We start from the raw sequence: 25,086 nt of genomic DNA, 5'->3' as shown, positions 1-25,086 counted from the left end.
TGCTTTTGTGAGTGTCAAAAAACAGAATCAGTGAGAAACGGTTTTAACAAGTTTCATGGTTGAGATGTTTCTGAAAGGCTTGAACGCTTGACTGATCAAAAGTGTCTACAAAACTCAAAACAGGGATTGGTCAGACAGTTATAGGGAGATGAGTTGGAACACTTGTTGCACAGGTTTTGCATAAAGATCAAGTTGCTCATCTCCATTTGACTCACACAAGTTTCTCTTTCTCTTATTTGATGGTTACCATTTTTAAAAACAACCTTTTCATTGATTCTCTTTAGTTGTTCATGGACCACATTTACATATTATTGATTATAAAGTTGGTATTAACTTTTAGAACTAAATTGTGCACTGTAAATATGTCGAGATGTCTATTTTTTTTTAAACCTTTTGAAATAAATTTTGTAAATTAAGAAATAAGTGTTTTCATTAAAAAAAATGACACAAGTTAAAAAATGGGGTAAAGACAGGCTTTATTTGACGTGTTTGGTTTAAATGGTTTAATATTTTTCACCTGCCCAAATGTTTCTGAACTCTCGCGATACTTCAGACCGGAAGACAATTCCCGAGTGTTTCGTACTTGTAAACTGGAGCGGCTTATGTTGTTCAGCAACGTCAGTTTAGAAAGGTTGTGTGGCGGCCAGGACTTTGTTTTCATCTACTAATCTTTTATCTAAGATAAACGGATTGTTTTTGCGTTTCTGGCATATGGAAAACTATTAAATTAAATGTTGTGCAATTTCCAGTATTTGCTTGAGGACCTGCATCTGGCGAATCGCATCAGATCGCCCGGAGGGTCATCGTCAACGGCGACACCCTCTTCTTCGTCGGCACCGAGCGTTTGAGAAAATGACCGGGGAGAAGATCCGCTCCCTGCGGAAGGATAACAGGCCGAGTAAGGACGAGGACTTACTGGAACCCGATGAGGAGGCTGCGACCGGGACGTTTTCCTCCTCCAAGGCGAACAACAAAAGCAGAGCGAGTAAGATCTTCAGCAACCACAAGTTAATCGGGTCGCCGTCCGCTCCGCAGCAGCAGAACCAGGAGTCGCAGATTAATGCTAACACATCAGACGTCGTTGATGACAACAACAAAAACCCCATCATCCGAACCGGACTGGACTTCCCAGTGCACGAGTGTGTTTTTAAAGGAGATGTCCGACGCCTGTCCTCGCTCATCCGAACCCAGAATATCGCCCAGAAAGACGTTCATGGTGAGTTTACCGTCACATCAGGCCTGGATTCAGGATCAATATTTGATAGGAAAAGGAAAGGTAGGGAAGAAACTGAGATCAGATCATTACAAGGAAGAGTAGTTTGGAGGAAAAATCAACCGCAGAAATGTCCAGTCTACACGAATTCCTCTGATCTAGAAGTTTACTTTTACAGGCATCCTTTCACCCCCACAGGAGTAACCCCTGTTATCAGCACTCCTTCAGTAGTAAGAGCGCTCACAGTTTATGGATTTATGTTTAAAATCTTGTGAAGTCACATTTGTGAGGGTCAAAGTCTGCTCTGTTTTTTCTAACTGAATCCTCCTGGACTGTAAAAGCAGCCTGCAGCTGGGCAGGATGACTGACAGCCCGCACTGACATCACTGGAATGGGATCCATGACATGCAGCAAGGCGTGGAATTTGAACCTGTAACTGTCAAAGACAGACGTTCCCGCCTTAGTGCATTTGAATGGTTCCACTTCAGTTCTTTATGTCACACTATTCTGGGATGTTTTTGGTTGCAAACACACAAATGAATATAAAATAAATGCAGTTTGAATTTGTTTCACAAAAGGTGGTCTGCAGAAATTCTCACTATAAATCCTAGATCGAACCAAATGTAGAGCATGTTATGGTTTTATGCTTTCCTCCTTGATTAAAGTCCCACTTCGATCATCTTTTGATCTATTGTAAAAGCATTTCCAGTGATCTTTTAATTATTATTATACAGTTTTTAGCCAAAATAAAAAAGAAAACTGTCATTTTCTAGGACATAGTTTCTAGCGAGCAGCACAAAGAGATTTTTCCTCTGAGCAAATGTTGGCACTGAGTAACCCTGCCCTCACTTCCCATCATTGATCTGTTATCCATTGACTGTATATAGAGAACTGGACAGAGAATGTGTAGTGCCACCCAAAGAGAACACCTCGCCTGCGGCTCCAACAAAATAAAGTCAATTCAGTCGCCATTTTTCCACGACATGGACGTTGCCATGTTTGAACCAGGAGACAGTGATTGGTCCGAATTGGTTTGAGACAACGTTTCTGTGGCAACTTTTGTCGCCAAATGAGTCAGCTGGTTCAAAGTTCGCACCCCTTTCTCCAAAAGCAGCTCAAGAGAATGTGTCGATCAAATATTGGAGATGGGGCCAGCCATAGACGTATATTAATTCACTGGACGAAATAAGGTGATGACAGGTTTTGTTTACAGGTAATGCCTTACCTCTGGCCCTTGCAAAATCAGGTCACTGCAGCTTCCTGATTGTCTTCTGCCATGTTGAAATCCGATGATAGTGATTGGTTGGAGTTGTCTAAGTCAACGTTTCTATGACAAGTACTGTCGCCAGTTATTAGTCAGCCTAAGTCCACACCCCTTCCACTGAAAGGAGCTTGAGAGAATCTGTCAATTAAACGTTTGAGGTGGGGGCCAGCGGGCACCACATGCTTTTACTGAGGCTTTTGATCGGTCAGTTTATAACTGACTTTCTCAATTTAAGTCTTTGGGATTTTGGCTTCTTGTAGCCATCAGGTACTTCCTATTTTGAACCCGAGGGGGAGGGGTCACTCTGTCCAGTTCTCTATATATAGCCAATGCTGTTAGCATTCTCTCCTGCTAGCTTATATCTCCTCACAACCCCAACCTAACATGCATAAAAAATGGCGAGCAATATTGGAAATATTCAGTCGTATAGTTTTAAGCCATATGCCAGCTCGGACGAGGAAAACAAAGGCGTACATGGATCTACTTGTTGTCTTCAAGTGAATGTATCAGAATGGAGACGAACAGGGAGGTTGTGGCCCACCCAATGTAAAACAAACAAACTCAAAAATGTCATTTTAACCTGAATTTTCATTATTTGTGTCCTCACTATGAGAAAAAGCCCACTAGAACATGCTAAAAACACCAAAAACACAGTTTTCCTTGGGGTGTCTGTTTAAACTCCTGATTATGCATACATGGTAACAGCACCACAGGCAAGATTCTTGTCCCAGTCTCGGGAGTCTTTGCTGATATGATCAAAAGCGGAAAACAAATTCAGTTTCCCTCCCTTTTCTTTCAGGAAACACCCCGCTACACCTGGCTGTCATGATGGGACACAAAGGTGAGCATTGTTTGGATACCTATGTGCCATCCGCCTTTCTTTGCCTGTTTGCAAATTATTTCCGATCACGGTTATGCTTGTCTTCATGAGCTTCAGTTAATTTTTCCAGCCTCTTTTTTTGTGGGAATTAGTCTACCTATATAGGAATATAAATTTGTCACACATCACTGCACATCTCCCAGCAGCAAAAAAACTTCATGCATAAATAAAGACTTTTTTTGTTTTCTCCCCTGATTCAAAAATAAAAGTGAACAGAACATTTTCTTTATGAATATTGGGGATGATTTCTTCTGAAAATCCCACGAAGAAAACTCAATCTGATCACTTTGTCAAGAAATGAAAAGTAATGAGTAAATATGTTTGTTAATTAATATTTATATGTAAACACGTCTTATTTAAAAAAAAGTTGTGACATTAAAATGTGAGGGAAAAAAGTGCATGGTGCAATTTTTATTTTATTTTTTAATTTAACCTTATATAATAAGTATGTCATGTCGATCAGCGAATATTATAAAATATTAAGCTGAATTGTAATGGACTTGTTGAAAGCACATTAAACATTAAAGCACTGTGCTCTTTGTTATTCATTGCACCTCTTCAAAAGAGACTTCAGGGTGCTGTTTTGTCAAATGAGTCCTCCAGCTTTTTGCAGCAGTAGTTGTACAAATGTTGGACATTTTGGGTATGTAGGTGCTCTCTGTGCACATTTGTTTGCCGTCTATCACTGGAGCATTGGGTTTCAATTGATTTCGCATTCACTAAGGTCAATTCTCGTCTGGCTTGAGGCCCTTTTTCACTACCCGTCAGTGATTCAGTCGGCGGAGTGACAAAGTGCTGTGGCGGACACAATGCCGTGGAATTGATTTTGCTAATGAGGTCGCCTGCGTCTTGCCTGAATCGGCCTGTTCTCCGGGGGATGCTCGCTTGGGCGAGACAGACTGAAGGCTACAGCATGAGATCACAGTCTGGGTGTGGCCGCTCTTTCGGGATGCAGCAGACAAGGCTCTGTGTGTGTTTGCATGATTTCATAATGTAACTGCAAATGGCAGGTGAAAACCGAACGGGCACGCCAGTGGAAAATTGAGTGTAATGGAAGTCCGTTTTGTAACAGCCGAGCTGAGAGCAGAACTGATGCTGCTGTCCTACTTTAAAGGCAGCTTTTGCGTGAGATCTTTGCCATCTTTACCTTCTGCTTATGGAGTGAGACTGATGGGGGCGACTTAGAACCAGAGTTCTGGTGATGGTGTGTTTGGCCCGGAGGAGCTGGACTCCACCTGTAGTCAATGTTGTATTGGACAGGAGCTGCTTTCATCACTCTGAGGCTGATAACTGTGTCTGATCTGAACGGGCCAAACATGCTGCTGCTTCTCATGCAATCAAGCCATGCATTCACTCCCATGCATTGTTTGTGTCTTTTGAACAGTTATGCTTATATTTATGTACACTCACCGGCCACTTTATGAGATATGCCTCGCTAGTACCGGGTGAGACCCTCTTTTGCCTTCAGAACTGCCTTAATTCCAGGTGGCATAGATTCAATAAGATACTGGAAACATTCTCTGGTGAGTTTGCTCCATATTGATATGAAAGCACCACACAGTTGGAGCGGCTGTATATTAGGGCTGCCACAAACGATTATTTTAATAGTTGACTAATCACTGATTATTGTTTCCCAAATAATCGAGTCATTCGCAAAGTGGATGTAAAGCACACATCTTAACAATCATTAGCTTTAAACTAACTAAAAATAAAGACAATTCAGTTGATAGTTTATTGAACTTGCAAAATGTGCATTTTTTGGTGCTGAACCCTCACAACTTTACTACACTCTGACTCTATAATATAAAGTAACGATTAATCGACTAATTGTGGTAGCCCTAATTTTCTTGTTCAAAAAAACAGTCTGAGATGATTCCAGCTTTATGACAAGGCACCTTATTCTGCTGGAAGTGGCATCAAAAGATGGGTACACTCTGGTCATAAAGGGTCACAAAGTGATGGAGATGGTCAGAAACAATACTCACGTAGGCTGTAGCATCTTATCTATGATCAATTGGTACTTAGGGGTAACAAGTGGTCATTTGAGTTACTTTTGACTTTCAGCTGGAACCAATCTGACCATTTGCCCACAGAACTTCTGCTCATTGGATATTTTCTCTTTTTCTGACCATTCCAACCATATCCGTGAACCCTAAAGATGGCTGAGCGTGAAAATCCCAGTAGATCAGTAGTTTCTGAGATACTCCGACCAGTCCTTTAAATCTCCTTTCTACCCCATTCTGATGATCGTTTGAACAGACCATGTCGACATGCCATCAATTGAGTTGCTGTCATGTGATTGGCTGATTAGAAATTTGCGTTAACGAGCAGTTGGACAGGTGTGCCCAATAAAATGGCCAGTGAGTGTCTATGTTGTAATCTGAGTTTACTGCTGATTTGAATTTACTTAAACAGTTTGATGGTGTATGCGAGCGCAGACCTTTTGACAAGATCTAGGTTAACGTGAGAAGCATAATATGGTTCTGTGGAGGTGAAAATTCAAAAAAAGTAGTTGGATAAAGAGAAATTTTTATTTTTTATGGTGGTTCTTAAGACAGTTTTGAAAACAAAAATGTTTAAAAAAGCTCAATTTGTGCATTTCTTTATGACCTATAATCACTTTTTCCACAAACTAAAAACGCATCAAATGCTGAAAAACCAAAGCAGAAACCAGCAGGTGTTCAGATCAGGACACAAGTCCTGGCTGCTCTTTACGAGCTTCAGCACATCTGCTAAATGTCGGGATTTTCATTATTATACAATCACAGGATTTAGCAGATTGACACTGAGGTCAAAGGTAACAAGGGATTACATAACAAAAAAAAGAGGATGCATTTCTTTGGCTTCTTTCTCTCACTGATCCGCCTAATGCATCAACAGAGTTTTGCCTTTTAGTTTCTTGTTGCTAAGCTGCATTTTTAGTCCTCAGTTACAGCCTTTATGTTTAGTTGAATCATATGGTTTGTACAATGAACTTTTCTGACACAGCCGCAAATATAATTCAAGTTTAGAAGAAAAACTTGTCACCGGTTTTGAAGCTGACCTGAATGACTGTCTTTGATGACTTGGTTCTTGTCTCAACAAACTTTTCTATTTTACTATAAACACCATTTTTGGATCACGTGCAGTCAATTAGAGAGTGTCTAGGTGCATGAAAGAGTTATTTTTCGTCATAACAAAGGATGAAGAGTGTTTTTATATGAGGTATTGTGACAACATGCCACACAAACAGTTATTTTTTCAAATTGACAGGTTCATCCTGAGGATTAAATGGGATCATGAGGACAGCAGCTACTTTGTCCCATAATGTTGAATTCCTGCTAAAGATGAGCCGTAAATGAGAGCTGTGGAAATGATAACTGTTTAACATTATTTACCATTAGCTGACATCCACTCAGCAGCAGCTTGTTGTCGGGCCGTCAGCCTCCTCTCTGCCTCTGTGCTGCGCTCCGCTAACAGACAGAGCTGTACAGATGCCAGCATTATAATCAATGATGTCACAACAAAACGGGGCAGCTTAGGCGGAACAACGGGCTTCATTTTAGACTGGTGCAAGTTGTTGACAAGCTGCTCAGAGACTGGAAAAAGCCTCTTTCATGTTTTCGGAATTTGATTTTAAAGCACATCATAGAAATATGGGTTCCTAACATTTTCCCCTTTCTTTCTGGACATTTAGATTTATTTTGCAGTGACATCTAAAAAAAAAAAAAAGGATTTTGTAACTGAAGGTCCCATATGGCTCAGCAGTTAATGGGTCAGCTCTCATATCCATTCTGTTCCCAGGATTATTTTTTTTTCTGCTGCTAAAAAATGACTGTTCCACATCCGACATTGGGTTGCATTAGCAAGCACCTGTATTAAAATAAGTCATTTATTCATACGTATATATAGCATTTATAGTCTACCAAGTTAAAAGAAGTTTGTAGGAAAAAGCAAAACATATGAAGTTTTTTTAGCTTCAAAAAGCAAAATGAGTACTTGTATATGTTTCCATGGCAACCCCAAGGATGTGGTGACTTGCATTTAAATTATGTGTACATTTTCTTTGCAATACATTATTTTATTGCATGTTGTTATTGCAACACTTTGGGGGGGGTTGTATTCATTTATTCAAATAATGTATCAAATGAGAAATCCAAGTTGTGTTCACTTTATGTGTGATTCTTCAATGTTTTTTTTTTCCTTTTCTCGAATGTCCACCCTACAGAGTGTGCTCATTTGCTTCTGGCCCACAATGCACCAGTGAAGGTGAAGAACGCTCAGGGTTGGAGCCCCCTCGCTGAGGCCATTAGCTACGGAGACCGACAGATGAGTAAGTAGCTGGAAGGAAAAAAAAAAAAATCCCAGTCACTGCTTGATTCCCACTCGGAGGCAGAGCTTTCAAAGTCCACCACAGCTGCACGGCGGTAGCCAGCCAGTCCGCTGGTTTGCTTCCCGCTGCGTGGTTGCTGTGGAGTCTGAGTTTTCTTGTGTGGACGCGCTGATGGGACAGAGATGTTAAGATACATGCCAACAAAAAGCTGTTTTCATTGCTGCTGTGAGGGCTCAGCAGCTGTCTTATTCGTGGACATTTCATCACCCGTCTGGCTTCAGTGTCTCACTGAAAGGCAGTTCGTTTCCATTAAAAACTCCAAGTGGCCCCAACCTTTTTTTTTCAAATTCTAAATTAAGACTTTCTTTACATTGCATATGTAATTTGACTAAATGTAGCAGAATTAGGCAGATTTTTCTGGTCCAAACCTCCCCCCCACATTGGTCTGTTCTGCTGTAATCAGCAATACAGCCGGCAGTACTTTGTTGCAGTGTCTTATTTAAAATGTGCTAACTCCTATAAAGCGTGCCACATGTTCAGACTTCTGGCTTTGTAAAAAGTATTTGAGGGTTTTTAAAGCATGTTTGTCTAACCTCATTTTTTTACTGCATTTAAAAGTACAAACCAGTGTTTAAGCTGGAGTAGGAAGGACTGGGATTGTGTTTATTCTTTTTTTAGTATAAAAAAAAATCCCATTTATCAGAATAAACATGAAAGAAGAATAATACTTAAGCTCAGATAGATGTGACTGTGAAGAAAAGCAAAGGCCTTAAAGCCCTTTAGGAGTTGACTTTATCAGTAGTTTGCTGAAATGCTTGTTTAACCATCAGGGCCATGCTACATCTGTTACCATGGTGACACCAATGGTGAGTTCAGTTTTGTATGTATCAAAAAAGTTATGGAAGTTCACAAGATGATCTTGCAATAAAAACTTCTAAGCTTGAAGTCCCTCTCCGATCATCTTTTGATCTATTTTAAAAGCGTTTCTAGTGGTCTTTTAATAATGATTGTCATTTTTAGCCAAAAAAACCATACAAACAAGAAAAAAAACACTCATTTTCTAAGACATAGTTTCTGCGGAGCGGCAGCTTTTCATTCGAAATTTTTCTTTGGGTTGTGGTTGAGACTGTTGGCACGGAGCAATCTCGCCCTCTTACCCTCCCTGTTGGTGAGAGCTCTCTGTTCACATGCTTTCCCACTACAAGCTTTTTCCTATTTTTTTTCCTGATTTACAACTTTTTAAATAAATAGTTATAAATTCAATGTTAAACTTATTTTTTTACATATGTCTTCTATAATAAGAAAAATGTCACAAGAACATGCTAAAAACATCAAAAACATAATTTTCATTGATATGAGTCTAAGTTTACCCCCCAGAGAAATCTGTCTGTTCCTTCTTTCCCTGCATATTTTGACTCTGAACTTGCTGAAGGAGGATGAGGATAAGACTGTGATCCTTGTTTCTGCAGAACAAACTAAATCAAGAAAAATAACCCAACAATGAGCAATTTTTAAAAGTAATTTTAACACATTTAGCAAAAATTAACTCTTAGATTTACAGCAATTCTCTAAAGTAGCAGAATATTTGTTTTCTGTAGGAAAAAGTTGAATCAATGCCAGATAAGATTCTGCTTATCTCATTATTGACTGAAGCTTCTGCAGAGGCGCGTTCTGAAATCTCCTTCTCTGCTGCATTCAGACACTTCCAGTTCTAAGAGATTGAATTATTGACACTTTAAGATCCTGTTTTTTTTCTAACAGAGATCTCTATAGAGGGCTCTCTAAATGGAAATATCCAGAAGGCTATACTTGTATGTGTCACAGCACATCTCTGCATTTAGCCGACACTCTTTGGTTAAAAATGTGTAGAGACCTAACCTGCCCGTTTGATGGAATAAAAGGAAAAAAGTGTAGAACTTTCTTTCTTTTCAGTGCAATAAATGTTGAGATCTGTACTGTGTTCTCCTGGGGAGCAAAGCTCTGAGCTTTCTGTTAGAATAATAAATGTTTTTTTCCTTTGGTAAACTTGTTTAGAGCACATTCAAGTTGAAGGGAAATGGATGCATTTGTTTGTTTCTGTTTCAATAAGGAGGTGAAATATGGTTCAGATAAAGGACACTTCTGTAAGAAAATAAACCCAACTATATGATCAAGCAGTTGCTGAAACTTTCAATATATTATTTTATGTTTTAGATAGTATATATGACCTGATTTGGGATGAGATCAAATATGGAAATTAGATCAATGGGGGGTTTTAATAGTTTAAATGTTTGGGGAAAAATGAAAATCTTTGCCTGGAAACATATTTGATTAAAAACGAGGTTATTTAATGATTGATTTTAATTAATTTATCTAGATTTTAACCAAAATAAGTCATAAATCAGACAGAAAAAATGTATTATTTTTATTATAACCTTTTCATGTCCGCACATTTATGTTGAAACAGCAAAAGAGAAATAATGTCAGCAGAGATTTATGTATTTTTTTTAACCTTACAATTATAAATCATTCATAAAGCTCTCCGTTTTACCTGGTTTGATGTCTACCTATATTAGAATTAGAAGCTTCTAGTTTCTCAGAAATCTGTCAGCTGTCCAGTCACATCTAATAACTAATGGCACTTTGTGGTGATGAAATGCAAAATGGCCTCGACTGTGTCTCTTTTTATTAAAGCATGAAGATGAAACGGCAAAGATCAGTTCCCTCATTAATGCCAGGAAAGTCTACTTATCCTCTTCCGCGCTGCGGATGTCTGCGCCGGCTCCTCTGCCCGTGCTGACTGGGTGGTCCGTGGCCAGATGGTGACTCTGTAATGTTTTGCTTGTCACACTGAGAGGAGGTGAAGATCAGGAGGAGCCCCATCCAGAGCTTGTCCACATTCATTAGGCAGCCGGACCACAAAAACCCCCTCCCTCTGCAGCCGTGTTAGCCTGCATGTGTGTTGGTGAGAGCCTGCGTGCCTGTGCTGTTATTCGGCCTACTTTTACCATCACTGCATCCCCGGCATTAGAGGAGCAAGATGAGCAAGTGCATGAAGGGGGTCAACAAGTTCTCAGACTAATGATAATGTTCTTCTAAAACAAACAAATATTTGTCTTAAAAAAATAAAGAATTAGTAAATAATAAGGGTGTAGGAAAAATCAATTTGCCGATATATCGTGATACTTCAAATGGCGATACTTTCATCAATTTAAAATGCTGTTAAGGCGATATTTAGTTAATTATTTATGGGCATCGTTCAGCATCTTACTTTAGTTTTCCATTTTTTTTTCTAGTTTTTGGTGGACTGAATGAATTAATATTCAAGTAGAGGTTTTTTTTCTAAGTCATATTCTTAAAAAAATTTAAAAAATTGTTCATTCTTGGGATATATGGTGATATGTATCGTGAGTTGGGTATCGTGATGTGTTACTCAGACTAATGATAATGTTCTTCTAAAACAAACAAATATTTGTCTTAAAAAAATAAAGAATTAGTAAATAATAAGGGTGTAGGAAAAATCAATTTGCCGATATATCGCGATACTTCAAATGGCGATACTTTCACCAATTTAAAATGCTGACAAGGTGATATTTAGTTAATTATTTATGGGCATCGTTCAGCATCTTACTTTGGTTTTCCATTTTTTTTCTATTTTTTTTTGTGGAATGAATGAATTAATATTCAAGTAGAGTTTTTTTTCTAAGTCATATTCTTAAAAAAAATTGTGAAAAATTGTTCTAGTACAGTCTTGGGATATATCATGATACGCATTGTATCGCAAGACTCTTGCTAATACACACTCCTAGTAAATACGGTAGTCATGCCTTTACAGTCATCCTTGTTTCTCTTATTTGTCACAATAAATCCCCACAATTATTTCACAATCTGTGGTTAGTACTCCCTGCAGACCGGGAAAGATTAAAATAACCTTTTTTTTAGATGCACCCTTTTTATTTTTTGTGTCTTTTATTTGTGCATAAACAGAAAATGTCTTTTGGAACCACAAAGCTGAGGCGCTGTGAATTCTTAAATGCTGTAAGTGTCCTTCAGAAGCACTTCCCAGGTTGATAAAGAGGCTGAAGGAGCAGTTCATTAACTACCAGTCCCTGAACTTCTTGGAATGGTTTGATCCAGGAAGGTTGGATGACGCATTATAGTTACAGGAAAGATGAACTCTCTGAGGTGTTTTTGTTGTTGACAATAATTGAGTGTAGAAAAAAAGTGCATTATCAGAGTACCTATAAAATGAACTAAATAAAAATGCCCTATATGCTTTAGTTTTTACTGTCCTAATTAGGCCTAAACAATACATTGCAAATTTATTGTCATTGCAATGTCAGCCTGTGCAATACACGTATCAAAAAAGATGGCTTCAATTGCAATAAAGGGTTACCATAAATGTCTACACATGCAAAAACAATCTTATGGCAGCTTGACATATTTATCAAAACTGATGCAGTAAAATGGAAATTATGTATTAATTGTTGTACTACATGGTCGTGTATCGCAAGTCATATCATTATTGCAATATTGATCACTAATATCGCACATTTTTCTAATATCGTGCAGCCTTGTTGTAGTGCATGAATTTAACATTAACCAAAAATTATGCTATAAAAGCTTTAATACAATGAGAACAATTGACACTTATAAAATTAAGGTTTGGTTTGACATTTAGTTTGAATCCAAAATTACTACAAAATAGAGAAAAAGTTAGTTTAAATTTGAAATATGTTTGGAATGTAATTATGCAAAAATGTTCACAAATATATAGTTTTTCACCTGGATAACTCCACCATCCCTTCCACCAGGTCCTGGAAAGAATGTTCTTCCTTTCTGAGACAATAAAACGGTACAACTCTTCTTTAAGAACAGCTTACCTCATAAAACATCGTGACAGGTCTATATCTTTAATTTTACACACTGGTAATTTGAACATTACAAATTTTCACTATACTGTATTATAAATAGCTTTTTCCTATTTTTTTTATCTGATTTTGTAGAAATTTGAAGAAAAAAATGCATATTCCCCTCAGATAAAGTGTTCTGATTCTAAAGTAGCAATTGCTTAAAGTTTTATCCTTTTGTGGGAAAAAAACATATTTTGCTAAAACATCCTTTATTGATAATGTAGCGATGTTTTTGTCTTCTTTATTTTTCTTTTTAGTAACCGCTCTGCTGAGAAAACTGAAGCAACAGAGCAGAGAAACTGTGGAGGACAAGAGACCCAAACTGCTGAAAGCCCTAAAAGAGGTATGCAATCCACGCTTGACACCATAGCAACCTATTCTCCTGGAACTGGAATTTTTTTTTTTTAACTAAATCTGGTTTTTACCAGTTTGCTGCTTTTTAAAACCGTTTTTACTCAGTCAACCCTTGATGGGTGAGGCTCAGAAATGTGCTGTTGTTGCTCTCCTGAAAGCCGATGATCCTCTAGCATTTAGAAGTCAGTCGTGACATTGGGATTGATGTCATCAGCTGTGCGGGTGAGCGCATTTGATCCCAGCCGTGCCACATAATTGACTTGTTTTGAGACGTCTGTCGGGGAGAAGTTCCCCTGAAGAAAAAACACTTTTTTGTTACAAGCTAAAATTGCAGCTTTATTGATATTTCAGTCATTTAATGTAATCAAAATCCAAACTCAAGAGTGTATTTTATTAAGATCACATTTTTTTTAATTATTTTTCTGGATATAGAAAACAGTATTTTCAAGAACTGTACTCTAACAGTATATATATTACCTGTTCCCCATATACATAGAAGAACATAAATATTATTTTGTTTGTCCTCCTGAAGTTGCACAACAAACCTATCAGGGTGTGGACAAAAATGTGTGTTGCTACAACCTTACCAACAATCATTTATGTGTTTAGGTGGATCAGACTGTATCACTTCAATCCCCTCAAAACAGTTTTTTTTTTTTGTCTTTTATGGTTAAAAAAGCCACAACTCTTTAGTTTAATTTGTTTTTGGGTGGTCTTTAGCTGCTTTTAATAAAGCTGCTGCTAATTATCAAACAAATTAGTGGTTTGAATGTTTTGAGTGATGCGTTTTCATCATAAATGTCACAAACATGGTTTACAAATACAATAAAACAGTACATTTAATCACATATTCTCCCTTAAAAAAAAACGAAAAACAAACTAACGTATTTTAATGATGAAAATGTCTGCTTCTCCACAGCTTGGAGACTTTTACCTGGAGCTTCACTGGGACTTCCAGAGTTGGGGTGAGTTTTCTGTGTTTTTTGTTGTAATCAGAGACTGCTGACACGGAGCCCCACAGGACAGAGTGACTGCTGGACACATGCTAAGCAGCTCTCCTCCTGCTGGACGTTTCAGCATCATGACACTTGACACCATCCTGTCATGGTCTCCCGTAAAACGGCGCCCTGTCCAGCAGCAGTGGATCAGTCTTCACTTGACTGATTTGACTGTCTTTGTGTCCTCCTGAATTATTAATGAATAGAAAAAAAATATGGATGTATTTTTGAGCATACTGGAAATTGCCTTTTTGGATTTGCATAAAGTAAAATGAAGTGTTGGACTTCATCCCACTAAAGATGCTATAATTTAGAAAGTTAAACTGAAACACAGTTTTCTGAATCTGTACAAAAGTCAGATTCATTCCTCCTGGTGCAGAAATGAAGAACAGGTTATAAATGTGCTCTTCAGATTCAGTCATCTGCAGCATTGTGTTTGACTGCTAAAGTAGATGATTTTATTCCAGAGAACCAGTGAAAGCTTGAATCCATAAAATATTTAGCTGAGGACCTACATGTGATAGCTGGTATGTGGAGCGCTGCTCTACAGAGTTTAATTGAAGTGCATAGAGGTCTTCATGTTGACTGGGCTGTCTAAATATAGAAAGTTCTCACATCTTTTCACATGTTCACCTTAATGTTCTTCTTTACAGTCCCTTTGCTGTCCAGAATCCTGCCGTCAGACGTCTGCAAGATTTACAAGCAGGACATCAACATCAGGCAAGTTCATTTCCTTCCTTCCCATCTTTCTTTCTTCCTTCCTTCCATCCTGCCTTCCTTCCTTACTTACTTCTTTTTTTTCTTTCTTCCTTTTTCCTTTTTTTCTTGCTTCCTTCTTTTCATCCATCCTTCCTTTCTTCCTTTTTTTCTTCCTTCATTCCTTTAATATTTTTTCATTTTTTTCTTCCTTCCATTTTTCTTTCATTCCTTCTTTTTTCTTCCTCTCATCCTTCCTTCTTTGATTCCTTTCTTCCATTTTTCATTTTTTCTTCCTTCCTTCCTTCCTTCCTTCCTTGCTTCCCCTTTTCTTCCTTCCTTTCACCTGTCTTTCTTTTTTTCAATTCCTTCCTTCCTTCCCTCCGTCCTTCCATCATCCTTCCTTTTTTTCTTCCTTCCATCCGTCCTCCGTTCGTTCCTTTTTGTATTCCTCCCATCCTTCCTTTCTTCCTTGTTTCTTCCTTCCATCCCTCCTCGTTCCTTCCTTTTTGTGTTTCTCTCATCCTTCCTTTCTTCTTTTTTTCGTTATTCCTTGCTTTCTTGTTCCCTGTTTCTTCCTTCCTTCCTTTTTTCTTCCTTTCTTTTTCCTTCTTTCCCTCCTTCCTATATCCAGTTAACTCAGCTGATAACTTTGGTCATTTAGCTGCTTACTGATCTGTCTGTTTTACTCAATGGGTCATTTATTTTAAAGAATATGTTTTATTACATTCAGATTTTTTGTAGCAATGTTACAGGAGTTGAAGTTGAATCTTTTTATTTTTATGTTTATTCTTAAAAAAAAACTTTTTTCCTTGTTTTTCTTTTTTTTAACCTTAAACCCCAGATGGACATTTGCTGAGAACTCTCACGTGATGATCAGCCGGATTGCAGGGAAATCAGCCCCACTGTAACCTATAAACAAATTCAGTGAACATTTAACAGAATGTCCAGATACTGTGCTTTACTGCTGCATTTACACAATATTTGATTTGTTTGTACACATGTAGCGCTCTCTCATGGATTACAACCTAGAATCAGTGTTTCTCTAAAGCCACTCCTCCTCAGCACACACAGATACGGCTGCTTTGAATAAAAGCAAAAGGTGTTTAAGTTCTTCCCCTGTTTAAGGTAAACTTGATGTGAAGCTTTTCATTTTGGTCTGAAAGGGCTCCCGGCTGCCTCATTTAGTGTTCAAAAAAGCTAATTGTGGTGCAGTTTAAGAGAGGGAAAAAGCACTCTGACTTAAATGCAGCTATATGGACTCTTTATCCAATATGTTAAAGTTAAGTCTCTTCTTGTCATCCTCTCTCTGATGAAGAACGCTTTTTGACTTCTGTTGTTATTTGTGTTTTGCAGACTGGATACAACTTTGATCGATTTTACGGATATGAAATGTCAGCGTGGAGATCTGAGCTTCATCTTCAACGGCAGCGCCGCTCCTTCCGAGTCTTTCGTTGTGCTGGACAACAAACAGAAAGTGTACCAGCGGATACACCATGAGGTATGTGAATCCTCAGACAGGAGTTACCAGCACCAAACTCTTTTGTTCTATTTTTGGTTCAGTTTCCTGACAGAAATGCTCAAATCCAGCTTTTTTTCAAGTATGCAGCCCATAATAACCCGTTGTGTTTTGCAGGAATCGGAGATGGAGACCGAAGAGGAAGTGGACATTCTGATGAGCAGCGACGTCTACTCCGCCACGCTCTCCACCAAATCCATCACCTTCTCCAGGGCTCAGAGCGGCTGGCTGTTCCGGGAGGATAAGACGGTTGGTGTCCGTTGTTCTGCCGGTTCCGTTTTTGGGGTCCTCGCTCAGAGATTACAGGATTTGGTTTTCCTGTGGAATTTCAGGAATTTTAAGTTGTGTGGTTTAATCTTACAAATTTTTTGGGTGATTTTTGTCCGGACAAACTTATTTCTGTGAAAGGACTAAAATGCATACTTACTGTTATTTTCTGTGATCAAAATGTTTCTCTGAAAAGAACCTTTATAGCCGTTAATTTTTCTCAGCATCAGTCAGGATTTAATTTATTTAGGCTCTCTGAATCGAACACAACTGCTGTGAAGACCTGCAGCTCTGCTCTTCTGCGCTAAACTCTCATATTTCCTGCTGGAGCCGCCATGAGCCGCCATGCCCGGCAGGAAAGACAGAGATTGAATCAGGAAAGCAGCGGCGCTCACCACAGGACTGAATCCCAGGTGATGGACTCGAGGCTGAAAACAACAGACTGACTAGGGGGGCATGAAGGCAGTGAATCAGATATTGGCTTTAGTCCTCTTGACCTTTTGTGGGTTTTTTTTGCATGTTTATGAAAGGAAATTGGTGTAAAATAGTTGGCACGGTTCTGTTTGTTCTCACTCCAGGAGCGCGTGGGAACCTTCTTGGCAGACTTCTACTCTGTGAACGGCCTGGTGCTGGAGTCCAGGAAGAGACGGGAGCATCTGAGCGAGGAGGACATCTTGAGGAACAAAGCCATCATGGAGAGCCTGAGCAAAGGCGGGAACCTGAGCGAGCAGAATTTTGAGGTGAGGTCACCTGGTCACTTTGGAAGGTTGGCGTTGCCACAAAAGGGCCTTTGGTTTCTGGCAGGCACCCTAAAGCAACATATCATTTTAATAGTCGTTTATTGATCTGGAAAGAGTTTAAAACATTACAAAGCAGTTTTACAAAGTGACAAAGATTTTATCATTTAAAAAAAATCCTTAAGGACCTTATTTTTTTTAGCAATACTAGACCTTAATTTAAAAATGTGAGATTTTTGGTCATAATGCACAGTGACTATGCAAACCAGGACAGAAAACACCTCCTACCAGTTATTAAACCCACACAAACACTTTTTGTAGATAAGTGATGATTTGTTCTTATTTCGTAGCAATAGAACGCACAGATCAGATCTTACATTCAGTGAGTAGATCCCACATTTTTTATTTAGAGTCAGATGTGGGACCATCTGTCTGACAGCTAGAGCGCCACTGAAAGTGGGTCACACATCGGGACAATGATGCCAAGCACGCCATTAAACTTGGAGCAGGAAAGCAGAAGTCTGCGGGTTGTGACCGCCCTAAAAAGACCTTGTTAATTTTTTTTTTTCAAGGCTGTAAACAAGTTGTGTGAAACCCAGACACATTGAAGAGAAAAACAGTGAAGTGAGAGGGGGATTTCACCATCACCATCCATGCAATGATAAATCTGTTGATGGCAATTCTAAAGCTACGAACACACCGGGCATCTCGAACGCACGTTTACCCTATGGTGTTCACACTAGACAAGCAGGGAGGGGCTTCCTCCTCTTCTTCTTTTATTTTTCCACTGTTTTCTAGATCATGTCTGCCACCTACAGTTAGAAGAGGCTTGGTGCAAAATATTAAAACAGTGAAAATGTCGCAAATCTTTTTCTTTCGCATCTCTATTTCAATAAATGAAAGACTTGGTGTCATATTATTCCAGTTGGACACATTTATTTAATTCTGGTTAAAGGATCTTAGATTATTTCTCATTGATGCGATAGGACTTCCTGTCATTACAAAGAAAAAATAATTCCAGGATAAGCTGTGTCATAAACTGGTGGTAAATTGTCTAACCTCAGCTAGCTAATTAGCTCATGGTTGTTGGTGCAGGAAAATGTGACGGTGCAAATTCATGGAGGAATAGTTTGAAAATATGGCGTTCCTTGTGGTGGTAAAAAATGGTTGGTGGAAATCCCAGAAAGATATCTAAGCTTAGCAGGAGAGGAATCGTTGTTTTGTGTAATTTTGTTTGTACATACAGTCTTAAATGAGCTTTTAAACGGTCTTAAAAAGGTCTTTAAAATCCTTAAATTTCACTCCTGTAAATCAGTAGACACTTTCCATATGTCACTATAAGCCCCTGATTGGTCAAAGTTTAACCTAAGTTAACTTGCAGAGTAAGTTAAACCAACATAAAGCCAAACAAAGTTTATAGAAACATGTGTACCGGTGCGTAAATAAGAGTTTTGAACACTGAAGCCCCATAGACTTTTCTTTGGAAGTGGATGCTTGAGGGTGGTGAGAACGCAGCTTAAAAATCACCAAGTCTGGGTGTAGATTACATTTAAACAAGATATTTGAAACATATTTTAGTTCTTTTTTTATTCTGAGATATTAGTTCTTCAGGTTTAATGCAAGTTTTAAAAAAATTCTAATTTCCAATTACAGTCTTGTTGTTTCCTATCAGTTTTTATTGTGAAACTTGTGAAATAGAAGATGTTTATAATCCCCTTTTGGGATCTCTGTCCCCTATAAGAAAGGCTTTTGCATTTTTTTTTTTGCATAATGAAAGCTGGAAAAATGTCTCCAAATCCATATTCTTTGTTTTTAAGAGAACAATCCTGCTGGAGCTTTAGGTTATTTCAGACAAAACAAACATCTCAGTGATTTACTATTGATTTCCTGACTTTAAAACTCTTAAGAAAGGCAAGTTTAATGAAAAATTCCTGTCTGGGTCTCATCTGCTGTTTCTTTGATGTCTCATTTGTCTCAACAAAAAGCCTCTCATAACGAGGATTTGAGTCTCAGCAGTGCCCCCTGGTGGTAAACGCCTCAAAGCATCACTAAACACAGTTCTCCAGCACACCCGAGTCCATACAGTATGTTCCAGAGTTTGCTTAGCAAGCCCTCATCTAAACACAAAACAAAAAGCCCGTCACACAATAAAGACAAAGCCTTTCCACCCCCAGTGAGTACCTTAACCTGCCCACTTTTTGTCCATGGACTCCCCGCTTGTTCTACGCCGGGCTTTGTCCCGGTGCTGCGTCCTTAGTGGTCTTCCAGTTCCTTTTTTTTATTTTTTTTTTACCTCCATCAACTCCACTTGTCTGCTCGTTTTCAAACAAAGCTAAAGTCGTGTGGGACGTGAGGTCTGTGTGCGGCAGTGAGGAGACCGTTCGGGGGACTCAGAGGGGAGGGCGGCCAGGCTTTTCAGCAAAGCTTGACACTATTGATGGAACGGATGAGAGCCAAAATCCACGCTCCCAGTGGAATGGCGAGGCGGGAGGGGAGCAGCATACCAGCCGTTCAGATTCTGCAGCGTAATGCCCTCATCACAACAACAGGACTAGCACACACACCCCAGAGAAAACACCAAACACTTTATTCAGGTGTTTCTTCTTCATATTGTCTCCATTTGTTTCCAACAGTTGGGAAAGTCACTGTTTGTGATTTTTCTCCAAACATTTACCTTTGTGAGAAAACACTTTTGCAAGGCCGTCGGTTTTAGGATGAACATGATGCTGCTCCCTGTCCCAGATCTGGAGAAGGGTTATCTAGAACGAGCTGTCCAATCCTGAAATAGTTCTGAAGGAGAACGCTCCGTCAGGGAGAATCAGAAGAGACGCTTTTCCTGAGGAAGGATGTCTCAGACCGAGAAGGAGGATCCAGCCTGATAACTCTTCTGTTTTTAAATGACTTTTAAGGAGGATTTATCCGGAATAAGTCAGACCTGATAGTGACTGGCCTGACCATAGGAATGCTGCATTAGATTCCTTTAAAATACCATTTCTATTAAAGGATTTTGGTTAAAAATAGATAAATACTGTCTGCTTTTAGTTATTACACAGAATCTATGATTGAAACTATGCTCTCATGGTGCTGCTTTTATGTAGGTGGTGCCATCTAGTGGCAATGATGGTACTTATCTGTTCTGAGGGATTACTTCAACCTCCTGAGAACCAGCACATTAACTTATGACCTCTGTAGACTCTATTTTGTCTCCTCAGGAGGGCAAACTTCCCATAATCCCACCCAAACACATCAGATATCACTGGAAAAAGGCCAGGATGTCCTTATTTATGAGTCAAATGACATAATCCAAAAACAACTGAGCCCCACGGAGGACATAAACAAAAATCAAGTGCAACATTATTGATACTTCATGTTTAAGGTGAAGATTAGATTTTTTTCTTTTTTTCCACAATGAGGCTTTTTCTACATGATCTTTTCTAACCATTATGAAAGCTGCTGGAGTCACTTTAAATCCAAATTGGAATAATTTCGGGTTTGACTGTCAACATTTGCTGTTGGATCCAGTCTCATTCAGACGGTCAAACAAAACGATGTCGACATATTTGCCGACTTCTGCAACCTTTGCTCTGTGGGTGTGTGGATGGCAGCCAATGGCGCAGCACGAACGGTAAAAGGCACAGCTATTGGCTCCTCTGTGAAGATAAAGAATTTTCCCACAAAATGTTTCAATTTGTATTTGAATAAAGATGATTTTGCTAAATAAACTGTTTTTCCATGTTTTAAGTTTATATGTAGTTTTAAGTTAAATTACAGCACTCAGAGTGCATATAATAACATCTTTTAGAGTCAAATGAGTTGAAAGAAATGTTGCCTCCACTTTTCCAAATATTCCGTTTTTTTTATATTCATCAAATGCATCTTCCCCCAACTTGTCTTTTCTTTGTTTTTAGTCTTCAAGAAGGCAATCTTTAACACCCCCGACACCCAACACTATAACCTGGGAAGAATACATCTCTGCTGACAATGGAAAGTAGGTGTCTCTACCTGTGAATAATTTACAGATGTGTGAATCTAATGAAGCTCTTTGACTGAAAATTAAAGAAAAAAACAGCATAAAATTACAAAAGGTCATAAAATATGTTAAATAATTTAATAAAATGAGTAAAAAAAATTGAGGTACCACCAGTTATTGAGTATGGAGAGAAAATAGTATTGCCACGATTTGTGCGTACGCAATTCTAACTTGATAACTCATACAATAGATTTTGTGCATAAGTACAAAAATATTTAAATTAAATAATATACAAAATGCAATTTACACATGCACAAATTTTTAAAAATCATGCACAAATCGCTTGTTACACACTCACAAAGACATAGTTACGCACAAATCGGATGTGAGACTGTTTCCACGTCTCTAAGATTCATCCATAAGTGATGCGTTTAAATGCTGCTAGAATGCTGGGTAATCAGAGTTTTCTTATCAGCCACTTAGATTGTGAAAATTATCTGGTGAAACTTGACGTTTTCCCACTTTCTTAAACTTGTATGACCGGTTATTAATAGAGCTTTCACCAGATAATATTCATCATCTAATTTCAAAGTGGCTGATACGAAAACTCTTACAAACAAATATTTTCTGTCTTGAAAAGAGTCACCTCAGATTTGTGTGTAAATGTGGTTTTGTGAGTTTGTAACAAGCGTGTCGTGAGCAATTTTTAAAGATTTGTGCTTATTGTTAGTTTCAAGCTGCTGTAGTTTTAATTTGTGCATGTGTGCATCGTATTTTTAAAATTTTATAATTAAGCAGAAAATATAAAATCAAATCAAGAATTACGCACAAACAAATTTGGGTGATGCTATTTTATCTCCATAATTTAGTGTTAAAACGTGACATTTATAACAGAGATAAAGTTTAGCAGAAGATTGATGCAAAAATATCTTTTTTTGTGTGTTTTTCTTCAGAGCGCCTCATCTAGGAAGAGAGCTGGTCTGCAAAGAGAGCAAGAAAAACTTTAAAGCCACGATAGCCATGAGCCAAGACTTCCCTTTGTGCATCGAGTCGTGAGTTTAGTTTCCTTTCACTCCTTTCTTGTAGTCATATATTTCAGTTATCGATTGGTTGCATCTGCCTGCAGGTTACTGAATGTCCTGGAGGTGATCGCGCCCTTCAAGCACTTTAACAAACTCAGGGAGTTTGTTCAGATGAAGCTCCCCCCCGGCTTCCCGGTCAAACTTGGTAAGTGAAGCTTCAGATTTACAAATGCTAGTTTGGAAAAAAAATATCAGTTTCCCTTTATGAATGTTATTTTCCAAAATAATTTGAACAGAAATGTGCTTTTTGTTTGTCTTCTTCAGACATCCCTGTCTTCCCAACCATCACAGCCACAGTGACGTTTCAGGAGTTTCGCTACGATGACTTTGACCAATCGATTTTTACTATTCCCAAAGACTACAAAGAAGATCCGAGCCACTTTCCTGACCTTTAACCTCTCATGCTGAAGCTTCAACAAGCAACATCACCCCCCCTCCCTAAAACTTACCTTTCATAATCCTAACAAACTAAGAACAACTCAAGAGCAAGCTTATGGAGATGTCTGTTCGCATCACACTGACCTGCAGAAGGTGTCGCAGGTCCTCAATGTCACATCCTGATAGGACAAACCAGGAAGTGCGAGGTCATCTCAGCAGTGAAGAGGCATTGGAGTTAAAGTGAGCTTTTTTTAAATGGGGAGTATAAACAGAAAACGATGAGCAATCTGGATGTTTGTATTTAAGTACAGTATGTAAGTAATGTTTATAAAGGGCCTTTTGTGAACTGACTTGTAGTAAAGCACTGATGTTATTGTGACATACTGAAGAGGAATTCTACTGCAGAGGTTCTTTTTTTTGTTCTTCTCTTACTTTTTGTCATTTATATAAAAAAATCAAGGTGCAAAAGTTTTTTTTTTGTTATAGGATATTTTTTGCACAATTCAAATTGCTTCCTCTATGCATTAGGACACTAAGACTTCAATTTTTCTAAGTACTCACAAAATGTCAAGTTAGGAAGTTGGTTTGTTTTGCATGACTGCAAAAATGTTAGGCAAAAAAAAAATGCTGTAAACAAAGAAAAGTTTCAAGTTGAAGTTATGCATTTATTTATTTTAATCAACAAAACAGAGAGAATGAATAAAAGAGGAATTTCTATTTTAAATATAAAAAATCGATACACTTGCTGACACTATTCATTCAAGAGTATTTGACAGAACGATAAACATGTTTAGAAGGGGTGAAGCTAATTTAGGCCCTTACGCTGATTCAACTATGACAACAACAGAAATCCACACAATAGTGATATTATCAATGTAATCTGTCAGAAGATTTATCAATCATTTGTTATCACGTCATAGTAAATAAATCTAAATCAAATTCGGTATGACTTCCCTTTTGCATTAATTCTTCTATTTACAGTTGCACCCTGATTTTGAAGGAACTCTGCTGGTAGGTTGTTCCAAACATGTGGATGGAGGTTTTCTCACATCCCAGAAGCACTCGATGATGTTGAGATCAGAGCTCTGTGGTAACCTGCCCCTCTAATACTTCTTCTTGCTTTTTCTTTATGCTAAACTGTTTATGTTTGGGGTTAATCCGCAGAAGAAAAATTGTGGACCATTTATACGCCTCCCTGATGGTTAAGTATCTGCTTGTACTTATCAGACTATTAATCCTGACCGAATCTAAAACTACATTTGCAGAAGTGCAGCCCACATGATTATGGAACCTCCACCATGCTTCACTGTTGCTTGCAGAAAGTCATTATTGTACCGATCTCAAGCAAACTACCATCCGCTGCAGCTAAATATTTCAATTCCTATATTTTTGTGCATTCTAGAGTCACTTAGCCTTGTTTCTACATATGAGATTTTTTAACAGCAACTCTTCCATGTATTTAGATCCCTCAGGTTTCTGCGTGTTTTAAACAGCATTTCTTCTAAATTCAAATGAACAATCTGAAAACTCAAGCATTCTGTGTTTACAGCATTTTTGCACACCTGCCTAAATCTCAAAAACCTAAAATACTTCTGTAAAATTCCTCTTTGAGTCAGCACTAAATGATGGATTATATCACCGTTCTTATGGGCATGGAGCAGCACAGCTGATCACATTTGGGCACTAGTTAGATTCTCCATTTGTTCTGAAGCTAAAAAGTGATTGTGATGATGCTGTTCTGGTATACTGCAGGATTTTCTAATCCCACAAAGCATTTTTTATGTGTGGGGATACAAAGTCTTTTACACCACCTTTCTAAATAACAATTTTAACAATTATGAAACAAGGGAATAAATGAACTCACTATTTTTGACACATTAAAAAACATGGCTTTTATTTTGAAATCTCAAAATGCATGTTGTGTTACACGTAATTATTTTAACTGACACATTATTTGCAAGAGGGTTTTTTATGTTGAAAGAATATTGGTTTGTATGTGGTTTTACTTTTTGTATATATTCATGTACTTATGGTTTTTTTAAAAACTATTTTAAAAAATGACCCATGAGCCTCTCCCTCAGGTGTGGTGAAACAATCATTTCAACTGTGTGGAAAAAAAGCACAAGGTACGCAAAAGATTGTCGTTAAGAAAAAAGGGCGGAGTGTTCACTGGTGCTGTTGACCACGAACGGGTTCTGGTTTTTCTGTCGTAGCTCAGACTGGGTCCGTAGAACAGTCATTTTTTGAGGAACTGAATGCAATCCCACCGTCTGACATTCCTTCAGTACTGTTAAAGTGCAGCATTCTCAACTGTGCCTGATCACTGACATCATGCTTTACATTTGATGCCCCTTCTCAACTTCTGCTGCTCCAACCTTGTTTTGTTAGTTTTTATTCGATTAGTTGTACAGCAAAAATGTTGTATAAGTCTGTGACACTATTTTCATATGAAATGTACTAAAATAAAAACCCACATATCTTAAAGTTTGGATGTTTTACTGCGTGAAGTTTTGTTCAGGATGGC

At 38.3% G+C, this 25,086-nt stretch overlaps 1 protein-coding gene across 1 annotated transcript; it reads left to right on the top strand.

Moving 5' to 3' along the window:
- Positions 1-544: 544 nt before the first annotated feature.
- LOC112150895 (ankyrin repeat domain-containing protein 13C) lies at positions 545-25,050 on the top strand. Its single transcript, XM_024279424.2, has 13 exons — positions 545-1,216; positions 3,277-3,318; positions 7,565-7,669; positions 12,819-12,904; positions 13,835-13,880; positions 14,567-14,633; positions 15,966-16,110; positions 16,246-16,377; positions 16,974-17,135; positions 21,041-21,120; positions 22,056-22,154; positions 22,229-22,329; positions 22,449-25,050. Exons 1-13 carry the CDS (start codon positions 853-855, stop codon positions 22,577-22,579), a joined length of 1,560 nt encoding a protein of 519 aa, XP_024135192.1. The 5' UTR covers positions 545-852; the 3' UTR covers positions 22,580-25,050.
- Positions 25,051-25,086: the final 36 nt, after the last annotated feature.

This window comes from Oryzias melastigma, linkage group LG4 (assembly GCF_002922805.2).
Source record: "Oryzias melastigma strain HK-1 linkage group LG4, ASM292280v2, whole genome shotgun sequence".
NCBI lineage: Eukaryota > Metazoa > Chordata > Actinopteri > Beloniformes > Adrianichthyidae > Oryzias > Oryzias melastigma.
The sequence above is the reverse complement of the archived record's forward strand: the minus strand, read 5'-3'. Positions and strand labels throughout refer to the sequence as shown.

What these genes read in the sequence shown, in the direction of transcription:
- LOC112150895 (XM_024279424.2), top strand. Translation starts at nt 853, where the DNA reads ATGACCGGGGAGAAGATCCGCTCCCTGCGGAAGGATAACAGGCCGAGT. An exon ending in TGTCATGATGGGACACAAAG is followed by an intron (nt 3,319 to 7,564) that starts GTGAGCATTGTT and finishes TCCACCCTACAG; the next exon opens with AGTGTGCTCATTTGCTTCTG. An exon ending in TGTTCCGGGAGGATAAGACG is followed by an intron (nt 16,378 to 16,973) that starts GTTGGTGTCCGT and finishes TTCTCACTCCAG; the next exon opens with GAGCGCGTGGGAACCTTCTT.